The sequence below is a fragment of the Limulus polyphemus genome, unplaced genomic scaffold (assembly GCF_000517525.1).
Source record: "Limulus polyphemus unplaced genomic scaffold, Limulus_polyphemus-2.1.2 Scaffold42, whole genome shotgun sequence".
Classification (NCBI taxonomy): domain Eukaryota; kingdom Metazoa; phylum Arthropoda; class Merostomata; order Xiphosura; family Limulidae; genus Limulus; species Limulus polyphemus.
Window position 1 is genome coordinate 422,794 of NW_013665652.1, and position 19,962 is coordinate 442,755.

General features: G+C 32.6%; 1 protein-coding gene across 1 annotated transcript in view; it reads right to left on the bottom strand.

Annotated features, from left to right (window-relative positions):
* Positions 1 to 19,962, bottom strand: part of LOC106461994 (nephrin-like) — a 114,205-nt gene that overhangs the window by 39,315 nt on the left and 54,928 nt on the right. Inside the window, exons 5-9 of the mRNA XM_022389216.1 lie at positions 17,076 to 17,228; positions 16,390 to 16,551; positions 15,638 to 15,928; positions 14,248 to 14,459; positions 12,992 to 13,076 (exon numbers count right to left, since the gene is read on the bottom strand). Coding sequence (XP_022244924.1) covers positions 12,992 to 13,076; positions 14,248 to 14,459; positions 15,638 to 15,928; positions 16,390 to 16,551; positions 17,076 to 17,228 — 903 coding nt within the window. The remainder of the gene's footprint in view (positions 1 to 12,991; positions 13,077 to 14,247; positions 14,460 to 15,637; positions 15,929 to 16,389; positions 16,552 to 17,075; positions 17,229 to 19,962) is intronic.

The following is a 19,962-nucleotide window of genomic DNA, read 5'->3' on the forward strand; positions in this document are numbered from 1 at the left end:
CTGAACCATCGTTGACACTTAAGAACATTCAAAACATTTTCATAAACTTCTTTGATATTCTCCGTATTCTCCTTTTTTTTTTGTATTCAAACAGCATTACATGCCGAATGTACGTCTCGTCGTGTGCCATCGTTTTAAGGGATTAGATTTTACTAAACTATATACATTATATTGGCTACACTAATGTGACGTTTAAGCGGTTCGTTTAACTATCATATGCGATGTGCATTTTTGAAGGTGATTAATGAAAGTGTTCCAAAACATTAATTTCTTGATGGCATAATACTTCATTATTTACAAGTATGTATTCTAAAATAACCAGTTAGCCCATTGTGTAGCTTTTGTGTTTAATAACAAACAAACCAAATCTACAATAAATTACATTGCAGTACCTCGACTATGAAGTTCAGTTTTAAAATTTTAAAATGCTGTTTTATTTTACAAAAGGTCATTCATTATGAGGAATTATTAAAAGGAAGACAGCAGATTGTTGAAAATAACAAAGGGGTTAAAATGACTGCTAATTTCACACTATCAAAATGAGTCAGTTAGCCATGATTAAATTATATTATTGATAAAATTGAATATCGGTCTAAAAACATAAAATATATTAGATTATATAGATAGCTTAAAATACGTGTAGGATTATAAGAAACTTTGAACTGTTTATTCTCTATCTAACGTTTGATAATTTAACATAATGCCATTTTCTAAACAACTATTTGCTTCATTTAATACATTCAGGTTGTCTCAGCTCATTCCCCGTTAAAACAAATACCAATACTTTTTACAAGTAAAATAATAGATATATTTGGCATGTTTCTATTGTACATAACCCACAAAAAATAAATCCTAGCTCCAGTATTTTCATGAGAACTAAAGTTTGTGATTGACATGCGTAACTTCGCTCTTCCTGCTGAATTGTAAGAAACTACAATCTTTGTTACCTTCACCATTTCTTGGATGGTTGTCAAAAGTGAGGTGCTTTTCCTTTGTAATTTCGCTAGGATAATGAGTGAATGTCCTAATTGGTCATTTATTGAAACAAGTTATTCACACATTAGAAATCTGTTTCCTGACTGATGAGCCCTGCAGTTTCTTCTTCTTCTTGACAGTAGTCTTGTTATTTTTAAGTAGGATCTTGTTTTGGGCGAAATTAGTAAAGAGCTCCTTGTGTAATGCTCTCACATTTATATCCAGTCGACAAGTATTAATGTTTTCAAAACTAATATATCTAAGTTTACTTTAAGTTCAATTTTAATTCAACTTGTCATTTTAAAATTTACTCTAAGGTTCTTATTGCAATATGAATACTTTGATGTAAGAAAAAAATGTGCTGCTTATATAATTTAGTCTCAGCAATTAGTCACTTACCGTTCTTAATTCATACTTGCTAACTAAATGTTAATTCCTTGATTAGTTGCGGACATTAATTAAGTTTAGTCAGGAATATTACAGTAGTGAAAGATGTATGTAAGTTTTGGTTCTGTGAGTAACAATGAAGAAAGGTAAAGTGGTGTGTGTGTGTGTGGGAAACTTTGCAGGTGATGAACCGTCGTCTTGACGTTGTTGTTCTTGGAGTGTCGAGACTTAGTGGGATGTCTCTTTATCACTATTAAACCGAAAAGCATTCAGTGTTCTTCCACTGGTTGGATGAATGGGTTTGTGATACAGGCAGATATAATAGTTGGTAGATGGCCAACCAAAATTATAAGAGAAAGACAAATGATGTAGATAAGTTACCACGGGCTGGAAGTAATTTCTGTATAAGAACAGAGTCTGTATATTTTAGGGATCGTCTCAACAATCGCTCTCAAATCCTTCAGACAGGAGGTGGCATGACTGTTAACGCATTTTATTGGCAATATGCTGCGCATCAAAGCTCGAATTCAAATCTTGTATTTGCTGAAATGTAGAGATCATAAATCACAGTGTTACGTAAGAGAACTTATCATACCCGATGATTTCAAGCACCATGATACGCTCAGCTGTAATGCTATGATGCCATCATAGGGAAATTAAAACTTGACAGTGCAGGCAGTACATTAAGTCAGAATACGAAGAACTACTTACATAACTAACCAACGTAAGTAGCAATAGGATTTGAAATGACGATTTTGAAAAAGCACGAGCCGAATAAGACTGCAGTCCTCACTGTAATTGTTTGGTCATTTGAAAAACTTACAAGACATTCACACTTTAAAGGATTTGAAATACTCTGAGAATTTCTTGGCAGCAAACAGAGCCAGTCAATGTAAGTCTCACCACTAATCAAGAATGTCTAGAATCCTTCCTTAGTGGTGGACAATGAATTCAGCCAGAGAATGACAAGATAAGTTGCTTATCTTCCATAGATGCCTCTGCATCGGGAGTAGACCTTCACTCGTAGGAAACAGTGTAGAATTCTCCAGCATTTTATTTTCAGAATGAACCATAGAAGCAGTGTTTCGTTTCTAAAAAGCATAGACGGTGCATCTTAAGAGAGTGGCTTGACAGCAGGGTGAGTGATAAGCCTGTTTTCTTACTATCGTACATAACTGCTTGATGACGGTACATACACATGTCATGTCACGTTTAGGTATTACACACACAGTTTTATGAATAGCGCATATTCGTTTCTCCACTTGCAGTGTTGTCGGAGGATTTATTTTACTCATGGTTTAATCTTGGAGAAGATCAAGTCAAAATATCCCTAAGCTAAAACGAAATACTGCTGCGGTTTCATGTGCTATAGGTGCACAGAGTAAGAGTCTGATAAACTGTTTCTTGCCATGCATATTGTACACAGATACAAAAAAAGAGCAAATATAGTTCTGAAATGCTGCATTTGCTGCGTATAATGAGATAAAGAGAGCCTGTAGGGTTGTGAAATGGTCATTTTATTCCAGAAATATACGCAAAAGTATTGGTACACATGGTCTAGCTGTCATGCTCAGGAAAAGAGCTACTACTTAGTAAAAATCCTTAGTTAAGATGACCCCCATGATACTTAAACAAATCATTAATGTTTGTAGGTGACGGTAGTTTCAATTTTCACTGCTGTTAAAACTTTAACTTTTGAAAAGGGCTAAAGGAAGGCGCTTAAAGTTTTTATTATTGGAAGTGTAAAGATTAGTTATTAGTTGATCAACATATGTTTTGTAAACATGTAAGTTGGTTGATCTTTGTTTTCAATGTACAGACAATGAAGATTCATTTATGATTTATGTGCAGTTGCAATGTATGTAGCTTGCGCATTTTCAGTTTTCCAGTGAGATTTTGAAAAGCATGTTGCATTACCTATAAAATCATATCTATGCGAATGGTTAACTGTATAATAAATATTGCATTTAGCTTAGTTTAGTTATTGCTTTGTTTGATTTTCCATTGCCTTTTGAGTTAGAAATCAGCCTAAATGATAGCTGAGCGGGTTAAACATTTACAATGATATAGTGTTAGTCACTTGACTATAAGAAATCGACTGTGTACGGAATGAGTTTTTAATTTATTTAATTTTTTTATTCCTGTAAACTCACAGTGGAGCATAGGGCCGCAACAACACCTCGCCAACGGAAAGTGTTGTTGCAGTTACTTGTAGCAGGTTGGTTTTTACGGGGTGGAGTTGCTAGCCCCGCACCCAACCCCCCCTTCTCATCCTGGACTTGGGACCAGTCAAAGGCGGAGGTTGGCAAGTTTGGTGTGACCGGGATTCGAACCCGCGACCCTCAGATTACGAGTCAAGCGCCCTAACCACCTGGCCATGCCGGGCCTCAGAGTCATGCAATGTAGTGTTAGTCTGAGTTTCAAGTGACAAGCAGTTTCTGATAAGATTTTGTTCACTTACCTCTTCCACTAAGCTGTAGTAATTGTTCTGAGTTTAATATTTTACATATATACATAGGTATATGTATATAGATAAATACAGCGACTTAAGTGCAGTAACTCTTGTGATGCGCATTGCAAAATTCTAAAGTAAGTATTGTTTCGCTATTCAACTCTAAAACTACTGATGGCCCTATTATCCAACTGAAGAGATGTTGAGTGGCTTGTACTGACATTACCATGACATATTTTGTATCTATGTTTTACTCTGCTTATGTATCATTTCTGTTTAGTTTTCATATCTTCGTTAGTTGAAGATGTTGGTAGAGAGCAGCTTCTAATACTATTTATAGTTTCCTGAATGGTTATGTGTTGATAGTTTATACTGTGATTAGTTGTTATCCAACCAATCAGGAAGTTTCACATCAGTATAAAGCCTAGAAAAGAAAATACAGTAATAATACGCCCAGTAGTAGAAGTGGGACCTTGTCATGGGTCCTAAGACACGAAAAGAGTGTAGAAATAAAATCTATGACTAATAAAGAATACTCCACTGCGAAATATTGCAACAAAATTCCGTATATTATTAGTAGGTAGTAGGTGTTATATGCAATACTCTAAGAAGAGACAAGGAACTGGCAAGCCTAATAATATAAAAAAGTGGTAGAAGTAAAAACTCTTCAAATGTGATATTCATTATTTCAGTGTATGTTTTTTTTTTACGAAATACATAACTGCGGGTATAGATCTTGTCAACGACCTTATTCTAAATACAGATGTGAAAGTTGCCTCGAGAACAGTGAACTACACATTAGCACCAAGTGATCACAATGGATCCGAAGCTACTCGAAAACTGCTATTGAAAAGAGTTAATCAAACGCAAAGGTTAAAGTTGTATCGAACAATAAACACTGTAATGAGCAATGATGGAGACATGTTTTTGTTTATTTTTTAGAGATAAATTTAAGTTCGAATGGCTTGACAGCAATCAGTGGCAGCTTCTTCGATGGTGGAGGAGAGAACGGTATCATTTTCAATGTAAAACATCTCCAGTCAAGCATGGTCGGGGATCAGTACAAGTTTGAGGCTGCATCTTAGACAACAGTGTCGGTGATCTAAACAAAACTGATGACACCATGACTGCTGACAAGTACAGCAAATTCTAATGATTCTAATATCTCACGCTTTTGCTCAGGAACACGCCCCATTAGACCGAGGCTTATCTACCAATAAGACTATGATCCCAAACACACATTAAATGTGGTGAAACGATATCTTGACGGCAAAAACACTGAAGGAACACTGAAAAATATGGCTGGGACTACATAACGTACCAGTACGAATATTCATGATGTTGTATGAGCTTTCATAAATCTGAGAATATCAAAAGGCAATCTTACAATTCGATGAATTGTAGGAGAGTAATTCAGAGCATTTGGAACAATATTCCACAATAGTATATCTATTACACAAAAGCAATGTGTAATGCTCCGTGTAAAGCACGAAGTTTATATAAACAAATTAGTACTTCTTACAACTTATTATCCTTTCTCTTGTATTCTCTGTAACAGTACGTTACACAATTAATAAATTAACCATTCAGTTATTATTTATTATACAGTTATTATGTGTTTCCATAATTATTGCCATTACTATGTATGTTTTAAAAAATAGACTTCTAGTTCTTTTGCTTGTAGTTGGAAATACAGCATGTTATTAAGATCTCTAATGCAGATAATCCTCGAATAGCTTTGCATAAAAACCATCGACATCTGTAACTCTGTACTTCCTGCTAAAGTGTTTTATATTAGGTGACATACCCATTCAAAGCACAGGGAAGGCATTAGGACACCGCGAATGTCGTTCCGCTATGACACTATCTGGAGGGAGAAGGCTCTAAGGACTCATGCCAGGCTTGGTGGAGATATGGTTCAGAGGCTAGTCAGTTACAAGTGGACACATACACAGACTTTTGTCAAACAATGGTTTAAAACAATCTTTGTTATCTTGGGTTGATTGTACTGATTTTGTTTTCTTTACCAGATGAGTCACACTGTAGAATTTCAGTTGTTAGTAGATGTCTAAAGTAGGGTTCTGTTTTTTATTAAATCAGAAGTAAACTGTTTTGTGTAGTGGCTCGTCTGTAAATACAGCCAACTAGTATGTATGTTTAAAAATCGTCTAAATTCAGTTCTATCATAATTCAACCTTTCATTTGCTACCAGCTAAAGCTTCAGTTGCGATGTCATTAAATCAACTTTAATACACTAAGTAATAAAGACTGTTGTACATTTAGTTAAGTCTCTTCAGTTTTCTATTAAAACATTTCAAATCGGTATTGCCAATTAAATCCTCTACTCTCGATTACTTGCGAACATATCCAATAATACTACAACCTTACAACAGCACTGACTAAGAGTGGCCAGTGTTGACTGAAAATGGGTATTAATTTTACACAGTAAAGCAGAGAACAAATGTAAAATATTATGCAGAATAACATGAAAATTGAACGAATGTTAATTACCTATGTATTTGAATCTACTTTTTGTACTGTAAGTAATCATGCTAATAACAAGAATAATAATTTTTGATGAGGTCTTTTGCATACTTAATATTATTAAAAAATCTATCACCCCCCCCCCCCATGGGACAGCGGTAAGTCTACGGAATTACAACGCTAAAATCCGGAGTTGGATTCCCCATGGTGGCTATGCTAAACAACAAACAAATATCTATTATTACTTTGATAAAAGTATAGACATATATTTTCCTTGAAAATTAGTTATACAAATTAGTTTATGTCAACTATAAACTACGTAGAATATCAATTATGAACTAGGCTTGCAGTATTAATTGTAATGGAAAAAAATAATCAAGTAAAGTTTCAAATTCATGCTTCTTTATAATTTTATCTGTTTGATTTAGTATGTTTTATACATTTCCCAGTCAGTTTTCAACTCCTCAGAATATTGATTAGAACAAGATCCCTTTAAAGATCTAAAAATATTTTGGACGTTGCTGAAATAGGCAAACTGAGCGGTGAATTGATGATTAGAAGACGTTTCGATCTACTCCCAGTTTCTGAATCCTTCGTAATCACATGTTCTCCAGACAAGATGTCTATTTCAAGAACTTTCAACTGTACCTTACCTGCTAACTATGTCTTTCGAATAGAATCATGCTTTGCGAAACTGAATCATTTAATTGAACAAATTCAAATTATGTGTCTTCGGAATCATTCCGATGAAAAATCAATGTTTTTGTCTTTAAAAATTAGTTAGGTTTCAAGTAATGTTTCTATACGTATTTTATTTGTGAGACGGAAATGATATAAGTTAAGTTTAATATAAATTAATTGCTTGTATATGTGCACAAAAATATGAATACAAAAATTGATCAGACGTTATTTAGAGCAACGAGAAAAATTAGAACGTATGTGAAAAAAATATAGATCAAAGAAACACTCCAGTATTTCAACAAACACTACTTCATGATCCAGATAAACTTAAATTTTTGTTTGTTTGATTACCGAATGTTTGACGCGTGATTTGATTACATTTCAAATAAGAATGTTTTCACTCCATCAAAAGAAGATAATCACCTGAAAATTGTTGACATTTTTGTTCCAATTAATCTCGTAATTTTGTTTGCTAATATGAGTTATAATGCGCATGAAGTCTTTGGAAGAATTTGGATATTGTATTATTAATTTAGTAATAAGAAATAAGCTTCAAGAAAAATTCTAAAATGTCAATGAACACTACAACCCTTGTGAAATATGTATATTTGTAACATTCCGAAACACTTGTTATATACGTATTTCAGCTACGATATATATATATATATGTAACTATTTGTAACAAACTACACACATTATGACATAACAGACTTGTGTGTGGTATAATGAAACTTAATTATAATGCCTTATCTGTGAGTTTAATATCCACATTGTAAAGACGAAAACAAAACCTAAGTTTTTTTCTTGTAATTGAAACACCTTAGTTTGGATGATATAACATGCTGACCATTATAGATCAATATCATGGAAATGTGTCTTCAGAAACCTATAGAAATCTATTTGATTTTAAGATTTGCAGGGACGTAATAATTGAACATTATACAATGTCCTTATTTTGAATTTTTGATTATATCCATTAAACCCCACTTGGTGTTGAAAATAAATAAAGGGTAATAAATAAAATAAACAAATAAAGGGTAGGAAAATTTCCTAAAAAATATGCTATTGATATCTTGCGTGGATCAAGTATTGCTTTGATGATGTGCCCTTTTTTTATGACTAATGGCTTTAAATTACTGGTAGTTAATTATTTTCAGATCTTTCTGTAGATATAACATTGCATGAGATTACGAAAACACAAAAATATATGTAATGACATTTCAAAATTCAAAGCACATATTTATAATGTGCATCAGTTAGAAATAGTTACGATAAGCTAAAGTTATGATGGTTTATGGTGTTATGTCATTTCTTAGTCATAATAACCTTATAAGGCTCTGAATAGAGTTCTATCATGAAAGTACGTTTTGTCTATTACCATTAGCGCAGATATTTGTGGACTTTTTTCTGTTTTTACACGGATAACAATATGAAAGCCATTTTTTCTTCCTGTAAAATGTTTGTCACAGCATTGATCTTGTTGAAACAGTATCTCTGCATCTATGAGTTGATTACAAGACCATGTGCATCGGGCTAACCGTGGCAAGAACGAAGTTTTTATTTCTGTTTGGTCATATATGTTTGATTTCCATCATTTGATGCTTTCAACGTTCTCAAACTTCGTTACGAGGTCTTGTCTATAATGCATCAACGCTCCTTTTGACTGTGTTAAAATACTTGCATTTACGTCACGTACCTGGAAATAATTATTTTTGACGTCAGGGATGCTAGTTGATGCAGCAGCAGCTGCATATATATAATATTTATCAAGTCAGAAACACCATGTGTGAGTTCTTTGGTATGATTCCTTCGGAATGTCTTTATTTATTTATTGTGGTAACGTCCGCATCTTGATGATGTTTTTTGAAATTTGGAATCCATCACAACCATGCATTTTCTAACTAATATTCTACTTTATTAAACTCTTGACCGAGAGTTAGTAGACTAATAGGAAGAGATTAATAGTATTGCATAGAGTACCTAGAGAAAAGTAGTTTCCGACACTTCCAGTGAACAAGATGGGGTAATTTTTATCTAACCAATAAATGTGGATTCCTAAATTTTATGCGTTCAAATGTAAGCAACTGGAGTAAGAAGCAAGGCCAAGATGTTTTGATTTTACTATCGACGCATTTTACAAATTCATGTTTTACAGTGATGTAACAACCGTCGTGTTAGTGCTTGCGTTCTTACATTTTAAAGAAGTCTTACATTCCAGCATATTGTCACAACGAACTAACAAAAAATATTATAAAAGCGAAGAAAGAAACAACGAAAAAGTACATTATTATTTAAAGCAGGGGAACAATATTCAACAGGAATCTTTTATTTATTCTAATTATGAACAAAACTGAGCATATTATTTGTTCGCAATCGTTAGAGTAACTTTTGAGTGGTATACGTATGTAAATGTAATTATAATTTTTTTCTCATAGATATCCTGAATAATAAATTATCTTTCACATGCGTGGTGCCTAATTAGAAAATTAATCACTAATAAATGATTGGAGTTTACAATGTTTTTGTAGGTAAATATACAGGTTAGTATACAAGAAAGGGTATCTTTTGGTTGAACACATTTAGTTGTATCCTGATTTTTGTGGCATTTGTGGTAGAAAGAGGTATAACTAACCTGAAAAACAATTTCTTGGCTATACCATATTTTTTTTATGTTGGCTAAGGTGGAAGCAATATATCTGCGGACTTCCAACGCTAGAAACCGAGTTTCGATACCCATGGTGGGCAGAGCACAGATAGACCATTGTGCTTAACTTCAAACAAACAAGGCCCGGTATGTCCAGGTGGTTAGGAAGCTCGACTCGCAATCTGAGGGTCAAGGGTTCGAATCCCTGTCCCACCAAACATGCTCGTCCTTTCAGCCTTGAGAGCGCTATAATGTGACGGTCAATCCCACTATTCTTTGGTAAAAGAGTAGCCCAAGAGTTGGCGGTGGGTGGTGATGACTAGCTGCCTTCCCTCTAGTCTTACACTACTAAATTAGGGACGGCTAGCACAGTTAGCCCTCGTGTAGCTTTGCACGAAATTCAAAATAAACAAACTCTTGTATTTTTCCTAGTTGTACATCACATAACCTCAATATCATTGCGTGATCTTTATATTTACTATATAATTAATATGAAGTTAATAATTATAATACATCCTACAGTATTCGTTCGTTTATGGCTATATTTGTTTGTGCGTATTGTAATTTTTAATAAAGAATTAGTAATTTTCTAATTAACGTGCTTGTATAGAACAAACCAACCTTAAATTATCTCAAATACAGCGAGATTAGACAAACATTTTAGCATCAATCGCTAGAGATAAAAGATGTTTTTTTTTAATTTACTTGTTATACTTATAATTATACGATAATCAATCATAAAATATTTGAAAGATCTATACTGATTGCGATGGCTCCTGGTAGCACAGTATAACTACTCATACTCTCGACATACATTTTTTATATCGAAGAAACACAAATTTTGCACAGAAAGAAACTAAGTGAGAATCAGTCTGTTAAGTTATGGGAGAATTTTAGCTTACATGTTTTCTTTTTCGTACGTTCTCTGATGACAGGTTGTAAACTTCGTCAAAAACGTTTCATTGAGTTTAAAAGTTAAACTATGTTCTTGTACGTAGATAAAACTCCTTTTAGGTAATATAAAATAGTAACTCAATAAGAAATAGCTTTTAAGCAATAGATAACATCTAAAGGAAAAACAACATAACACATAACAACATAATAACAACATAACTTTAGACAATGTTACAAAAATTTACATTTAGGTCCAAAACAAAAAACGCTGCACTTAAAAGTCAGACAACTAAAAATAAGATACAAACTACTCTTTGGAAAGGGCAAACTATATCTAAGTAAATCCAACCAAATATAAGAGAATGACCTTAATATTGAGTACGACCATCCTTTAGTCTAACTGACAGCTTCATTTCGTCGTGATTTGGACTGGACAAGATGCCACAAGATATCGTGTGGTACTTGCAACCATTGATGCATAAGAAATGTGTCGTTAGAACAAAGGGAAAACTGATTCTGAGGCATAGTTCTGAGACATTGCACAGATGCACAATATAACTAATATCATGACATTGGACTGCCCAAAGTAGATGTGTAAAGACACTGTTATGTTCTACAAACCAATCCTGCACCATTCAGGCGTAATGGATAGTGGCATTGTTGTCCTGAAACTTTCATTCTCATCCTTACCCAGAATTAACATTGGGAAAAGAATAATATCTGCTACAATACTGAAGCATTCACAAGATGTCACCTGATCTTGCTATGGGATGAGGAAACCACGATCATGCCAGCTAAACATATCAAGATCATGACATTTCCTACAGCAGCCTGAGTTGTTGCAGCTATAAATGAGGGGTACAGCATTTCATGAGCCCTCTGCCACAATCAAATCCTTCCATCTTTTTCGATGACGATGAACCCAGTTTGAGACTAATATATGGTTGGAGACGGCTTAAATGGGTAATGAAGAAAATCTTTTATATAAGTTTAACATAACAGAAAATGTACAAGGTTTTGTCATCATCATCTTTTGTATCATTGGCCCAGGTAGCACTGCAGGTGAGCTTTCTTCTTCATTGCTCTGAAATGGAGTTTGTTGCAAAGCTGCCCTGCTACCAAGTCCAAAATGCAACGTGTCCTGCATATTACTGCTGGTTTCTATTAATTGAGCCACTATAATACATATGTTTCTTGTCACAGCAAGTTGCGGATGTCTACGGGTTAAATCCATTATGATTCTCTTGTGACCAAAGTTGAGCTTTTCGGAAGTGATTTTATGCAAACTTTACAATTCCAGAAATGCCCAGGAGACTATCTTAATAGACAACCTGGTTAGTTCACTCACTACCTTAAAAGAAGAGAGCCTGTTGAACGGGCACCCACTCTAATGTCACATAACCATTTCAAATTGCATATATTGTAGACTAAATTTTAAATTTTTACGTTACTTTTTTATCATTTTCGGCCAAACAGTACAGTATATACGTATATACTAATTTACAATGTTCCAGGTTTCCAGTCGGTAAGGAACCTTAAATATACTCATTACGTCATAATAGGTGAAAAATGAATCGAGCTCCTTCGTAATTATTACACATGAGTTTTATTAGGGCTTCCCTTGTTTCTAAATCACAAATGTGTAATATTAATTAAAGTAATAATTTAAGTCTGTAAAACTTAACGCAATAGAATATTTTGATTGTCTTTTTTCTTTTTTTCTACAAGAAATAAACATTTATAATTAAATATAGTTATAATCTAGCTCCAAAATTGTTCTTTAATGGTGTTTGATTCTAAGATTCAGTTCATGGCAGATAAAAGATTAGTTAGAAGGTTTTTTAAACTTGAAACTTGCAAACAAACTGCTAACTATCAAATGAATTAAAAAGCAAAACTAGTACGGTTGTCGATGAAAGACTTGTGGAAAGATAAATTCTAGCATTTAATGGTTTAGAAAACCTTCAGTGGGATTATGCATTTATTTATGCTCGCATCTACCTAAATCAAACGATATGTTTCGTGTGAGATAAACCTATTATTTTATGCTCCCACTGACAGCGTCATTCTGTTAAGTAAAAATATACAAAAATAGGCATGTTTTTTTATATGAAATTACAGTTATGCCTAAGAAGACTAAATATGTATTGGCTATTTTTAATCAATTTTGTGTTTGATATAATCAATATCAACACTATAGCAAAACTGCTTATTTTATTATGCCAGGGCAGTGTGACTATTTAAATAATGTCATTATTATTTTTTTAGGGTTAAATTTTCACAATCTGATGGACTGTTTGTTTTCTATGACGATATTGTCGTTGTTTTTTCATTCATGTTCACGAAGTGATTATAATAAAATACCGGTGTCAATCGTAAATAAATTATTACTATGATGAAATTAATTCAATATGAAACATTAATTAGTTATATGAAAGCTTCATCATACATAAATATAAATATGTTATCCTTACATGTAACTTTGATCTGTAAACTTCCATTGCTGTATCCAATATCATCGTCTCCAGCTCGACAAATAATATTCTTAGCGTCAGCATCCTAAAATATTCAATATATATATATATATTTAACCATACTATCACTCACAATATTAAATCATGCGAAATTAAAATAAGCGTAAAATAACATAATAGAAAACTATAAATTCTGAAAAATACATTTTATTTAGCAATATTATAAAGTTGAAGTTTGGGCTTGATGGCTGTTTGCTATATATGATATCTACATATTCAAGTCATTTGTAAATAATGTATACAAAATTAAATTATTACACTGTATTTGTTAGAAGACATTTTCTAAATCCTTAATTGAACTTCAACAAGGCTTTGAATTTACCATTATATTTATATACTTTGACCAAACTAAAGGGCAATAAAATCTTTTTGTTCTTCTTCTCTGTATGAAATTAAATATCAATAACAATACGTACTGAAAAGCTATAAGATCAGTTCAATTTACCAAAAAGCTATAAGATTAATTAAATTCTAAAATTTTTTATGCATCAAGTTTTATAGTCAGAAAAAAAAATTAACTTGCGTCAATGCAAATACAAAGAATTACGTAAGTTTTTTCAAAGCTTTACAGATAATTATAGATAATTACCATTAACACAAATGACTTTCTTTCAGAGCCCTCTGATGGTAGGTTAATAATCATACACCACCAACAACAAATTTGTCAAAGGTATCATATGAGGTATGTTAATGTGTAATTTGTTTTCCATAATTTTGATTATTCAACACATAGGTAAAGTGCTACGCTTGTCGAATATAGTCTCTTTTTTAGTCTCCTCTGGGAAACTGAAAAAGTTACGGATATCTCATAATTTCATGTTAATTAGCTAACTATTGACAAAAGTTCAATGAACAAATAAATAAAACACACACATCTTTGCTTAGATTACCCAGTTTACACCGCACTTTATTTTGATTTGGGTAGATGTAGCTAATAAAATGTAATTCATCCAGAAGGTTTAAGGATTATTGTGTCATCTTTTTCAATGTAATTCATATAGAAGGTTTAAGGATTATTGTATCATCTTTTTCAATGTAATTCGTGTAGAAAGTTTAAGGATTATTGTATCATCTTTTTCAATGTAATTTATGTAGAAAGTTTAAGGATTATTGTGTCATATTTTTCAATGTAATTCATGTTGAAGGTTTAAGGATTATTGTGTCATCTTTTTTCTGTTAATAGTTGGAGAATTTACCTGCCTGGTGAGGGAAACAGTGATCTTAGATTTGATGACCCATCCCTCAGCTGTTTCTGTGGTATACTCTTCGTCGCCAACGATATACATTCCATTTATTCGCCACCTAACTTTAGGTACAGGATTACTAGGAGAGGTGGTACAGGTAACAGTAACAATGTCTCCTCTCCTAGCTTCAGCCGGTCCAGTTACATAAACTCCTTCTGGTGGAACTAAAAGGAATTGATTATTGAAATATATATATATATAATATCTTTTTATAAATCTAATTATTTATAATTAAGTGATTTAATATGAATATTACTTAGAAAAAAATCTTCAGTAGTGATGCTGAAGTAGCAAATGTTAACTATGTATTGGAAATAGTTTATCTAAATTTTTTGTAAGTAAAAAAGTTATAGAATCACTAATGTATTGAATTATTTTACTTCTGTGCTGAACTTAGTTTTTTATGTCTTTTCACCATGAGATATCATGCAAGCGGTATGAGAATAAAATGCATAAGTATACCTGCTTGAGCTATAGCTAAATAAATATTTACTCGAATAAGATCAATATCAGAGTTGATACTTATTAAAATTCTTTAGTTACATAATTTAAGAGACGATATTATCCCTGCTTCAAGGAGATAGCTTTTCTGAGGTATTTCATACATCTTATTACTGTATTTAATGTTTCATCTTTATAGAAACCATAACATAAAAACCAAGTTGAGTAATCAGCTTTTATTGAAGTATCGATAAAGTTTAAGATTTGTTATTTGCTTCATTGGTAAATGTAGACAAAGAGGAGACTACGATTTTTTTTCACTTTTAAATTTGAGAATGAATTTTCATTTTGATGAGCTCGGGTTGGCCCTGAGGTGAAGTTTTGACTTTCGGAGCTGACGAACCGAATTCGAATCCGTGTTGTCCCCGTGCTTTAATATACGGGTGCATTTATAAGTGTAATAGTCAACGCCTTGTTATGGATGGTAGGTAGCAGTGTACTGCTGACCAGCTGCCTTCATTCTGGTGAATAATTCATAATTAGGAACGGCAACAAATCACATAAGCATCTTTGCCTTAAATACAAAAATACAAACTCATTTTGCATAGATAATCCATAACATTTTTAATACGAGTTCTTACCTAATTATAGAAAGAGTCTAATTTGAGCTGTACGTAAAATGAAGCGGAAAAATATAAAGTTTTCCTTCAAAATGTTATCTATTTTCATTATTTTATTAGTTAGTTTGTTGAATTCCTGTATACACATTAACCTTTATCTTCTTCGTGTGAAAGATAAGATAGCGATGAGATTTAACAAAGCTAATTACCTGTTTTATAAATGAATTTTAAAATTAAAAATAGCATGATAAAGTAAACGTTAAAGGAAATAAATTACATACAGTGGACGGAAAGGATTATCGATGTGGATAACGGTTTATCCATTACTTTGCTAATCGCTTCACAGCGATAGGTGGCGCTGTTATCGTCTGCTGTTGCAGTGAAGGTTAATATGCTTGCAGCTATACTGTTATTATAGTTGTAGTTTCCATTCAGGGACACATTATATCGAAACCAACGTAATTGAGCAGGCGGGTTTCCTCCTTTGGAAATGCACGTTAAGGAAACAATATCACCTTTTTTAATTATACTTTTTCTTGAATACCCAGTTATAATAGGTGTTTCGGGTGGATCTGGAAAAGTAAGAACATTTTATATTTCACCAATCTGAAATTATATACGCGTTATTTCTTTTTCAAAGTTACCGAAACATTCAAAGTTTAACAATGTGAGTGTACAAAATACAAAAATATCTTAAAAGAAATCAAGATTTATTTTAGACTACAGAAAACTTATCTAAGATTTCAGACGTTAGTACGTCTGTAAACGGTTTACCCCTACCTAACAGTCATATCTGGTATAACTGCTCAATTTGCATGTTGAAAATAGTTTTACACCTTAGGTGATAATAAAATGTAAAATTAATTGTGCAAATTGTTTAGCTTCTCGTCTTAAAATTAAGAAAAGCAAATTATTTATAAAAAAAGAAAAATATTCTATAAAATAATTAAGTTTTCATAATTGTTAATTACAAAGTAACTTTCAGATTACAGCTACGTTGAAAATGGAAAATAATTACGGACAGAAAGCTTACAAAGGACACTTATGGTGACAGAAGTTTTCCATGGTTCTGGCATGGCAGGATGGACGGCTTCACAAACATAGATGGCGTCATTGTCATCCAAAGAAGGATATAGCAAAATCGTTCTTAATGTAGTAAAGAGTTTATTTTCTTCCTGTCGAATATCTTCTGATTCTGAAAAGAGCAACAACAACAACAACAAAAATTATATAACAAGTAAAAGTGAAAATTTATAATAGCAGTAAATAGTTTCGAACAGTCTTGGTAAAGCAGCCATTCTATAAATAAATAAACCAAAGTATCTTATTTACTTACTAAGTGCTGTAAAAAGAGATGCACATCTGAATTCAATAAATACCAAGTATGATTACAGATACATATAGAATGTGGAAGATCGAATAAAAAAAAGTTTTTTATTCAAGTAAGCCACCCGGTCACCTCAAATGGTATAGGAACAATGTCAAATTATTAGCAGGTAAGTACAAGTTATGTATAGTTGCTATACGTGATTTGTACTTACCTGCTAATAATTTGATATTGTTCCTATACCATTTGAAGTGACCGGGTGGCTTACTTGAATAAAAAACTAATATACGCAATTTGTACCTACTTACTAATAATTGGGTATTGTCCCTATACAATTTGAGCTGAACGGGTGGCTTTCTTGATTGAAAAACAACTATACGTGATTTACCTACCTGTTAATAATTGGATATTGTTTCTATACCATTTGAGCTTAACGGGTGGCTTGCTTCCTTGTGCACTACAAGCCAGAGTGATTCTCTCGCCTCTATGGACTTTTAAAACATCGTATGCTGCTCTTCCGTTTATTGTCAGTTGGTCAGGAGGAACTAAAACAACAAAAATAATAGTTTCTATGGCAAAATATCAACTAAACGATAGGAAATGTTTTAACGGTTTTTCTATACTAATAAAGAAATAATTTCACTAAAGCGGAATCACCACCAACAACAAAAACTGAGTAGTTTTTCTATTACGCTGTCACTTAGATATACATTTTCTTACGATTTAAGTTTGCGTTCGGTAATTGTGTTTTTTGTCAATAAAATAACAACTTGTACATATACTCGCAATTCTTCTGTCTACATAGTGTATGCCACAAACCCATTGACATTTCAATATTGTTCGTTCCATAATAATAATAGATGTATCAAAGTAAGATGGTAGATCTGATTACTTAAACTTAGTAAAGAAACATTTTCACACAAAGGTTTTGGTTACAAGGCTTAGAGTACCATATTTTAGCAATCATTTAATAAACATATCTACCACAATATGTTTGTTTGTTTTTTGAATTTCGCGCATATAGAAAGAAGAATTATATACAGTTTAGGAATCCCTACGATTTATTACATCTTAACTAAAACCCCTAATTCCTGATCAAGATCAAAATGAAACTAAATGAGTTCATTATTAAATTTGGAAGTCTCGTGTAACATGAAGCGAGTTACTGAGTGACGACACCGCTAATCACGAACGTCATATGTCCCGCCTTGTTTGACAATAAAGATTAAATACAAGACAATATAACTTGAGACTAATAAATCAGTTAAGTAAAGTTACTAATACAACGCTAGAAATTATAATGACGATTCTCACTAACCGTTTCTTCAATATTATTGTATGGCAAAATAATTCGACCCACTTTCACAATGTTTTGAGGAATGGCGAATTATACTCACCTGATTAATATAGATAGATAACTAAATAAAATTATGTAAAGAAGTCTGGAATATTTATGACAAAATAGATCCTAATTTCATTACTTAAGAATTATATTTTATCATCTTAGACGAAGTCACTTAATCTTGCAGTACACTTCTATTCCATAACTAATAGTGATTTGTTGATTTGTGTATTTCTTAGGAAGTATGTATTTTTGTAGAATGTAAACTGGTTATAAAATCTTGAGTTTTATAAGAACACTAAATCACTTTATATTTTAAGAAAATACATTTTTTAAATAGTTTTTCTCAAACATAACAAGAAAAATATATGATACTTTAATATTGCCGGCAGTACATTTTCTGAGAGATGTTGAACGCATGATTTTGCAGGTTTCTTTCTTCTGCTGCCCTACGTCATTATCATACTTTGTTTATTAGCTCTTTTTCGATATTCACTCAAAGCTACTCGAGGGTTATCTGCGCTAGCCGTCCCTAATTTTGAATTAATAGACTAGAGGGAAGACAGTTAGTTAACAGTACCCACTGCCAACTCTTGGGCTACTCATGGTTGACCGAAAAGTGCGATTTGGCTGTCACCCTTATAACGCACCCATGGGCCCAAAGTGCAGAGCGTGATTTTTTATTTATGTTTTCGCGGTAACGGGACATGAATTTGCAACTCGGAGATCAATAGTCCGACACGCTAAATATTCCTTCTAATAGTTATCATTGAGCATTTTTACACTATTTTCAAGAGTATAAAAATATCTCCACAAACTTATTTTTTATCTGAATAATGAAAACTAAACCTTATAATGAAATAATCAACAAGAATCACTTCACATATTCCGCAGACATAGACACTGTTTAGATGTTAACAGTGACAACTTATCAACGTTTATAGAAATTTATTTAAACAATTTCAGACATTGGAGAACTGAATTCAAACAAATGATGTCACTGTATTATTGTTATCACCATGTGGAGAAAATTATTTTATGATTGGGGGGGGGTTATAGGCTAATTTTACAATAAACGGGAACGAGAGCTTAAGAAATTATCGAATAATTGTGAAATAAATTCAGAATATTATCTATAGCAAATTACATGTAACAACTTTGTAATCTCTTTAAACAAGGACGGATACGCTTCCGTAGGAGAAGGTGTGTAATTGTACGTTCCATTAGCTTGCATGGTCCTACAGCAAGCGCAATATATTTATAACAGATATAACAGTTGTAAAAAGTTTTACTCTTTATTGCAACAGTACATTAGGTGCCTGTGTATTTGGTTTACTAAAACATAACTTTAAATAATATATATCTTTTGTACGTGAAATGCTTTGAAAGATCTTCGGGAAGTAAGTATTTTATATTCTTTACTATTTTCATACAATACGCAGTACAGAGCGGTAGTCAAAATGTGGTATCTTAATAAAAAATACGCACATGAATAGCAAAACTTTCAAGGTATTTGTATATCTTCCTATTTTTCTCAAATTATAAACTTGGAATGAATATATATATATATATTTCATTCTAAGAGACTATTATGGTAGCTAGTCAATCCCAAGAGTTGGCGGTGAGAGGTGATGACTTCACTGCTAAATTAGGGAGGGCTAGCTCAGATAATCCTCGAGTAGCTTTGCGTGAATATCGAAAAAGAGCTAATAAACAATGTATGATAATGACGTAGGGCAGCAGAAGAAAGAAACCTGCAAAATCATGCGTTCAACATCTGTCAGAAAATGTACTTCCGGCAATATTAAAGTATCATATATTTTTCTTGCTATGTTTGAGTAAAAATCTTTAAAAATTCTCACTAACCGTTTCTTCTATATTATTGTATGGCAAAATAATTCGACCCACTTTCACAATGTTTTGAGGAATGGCGAATT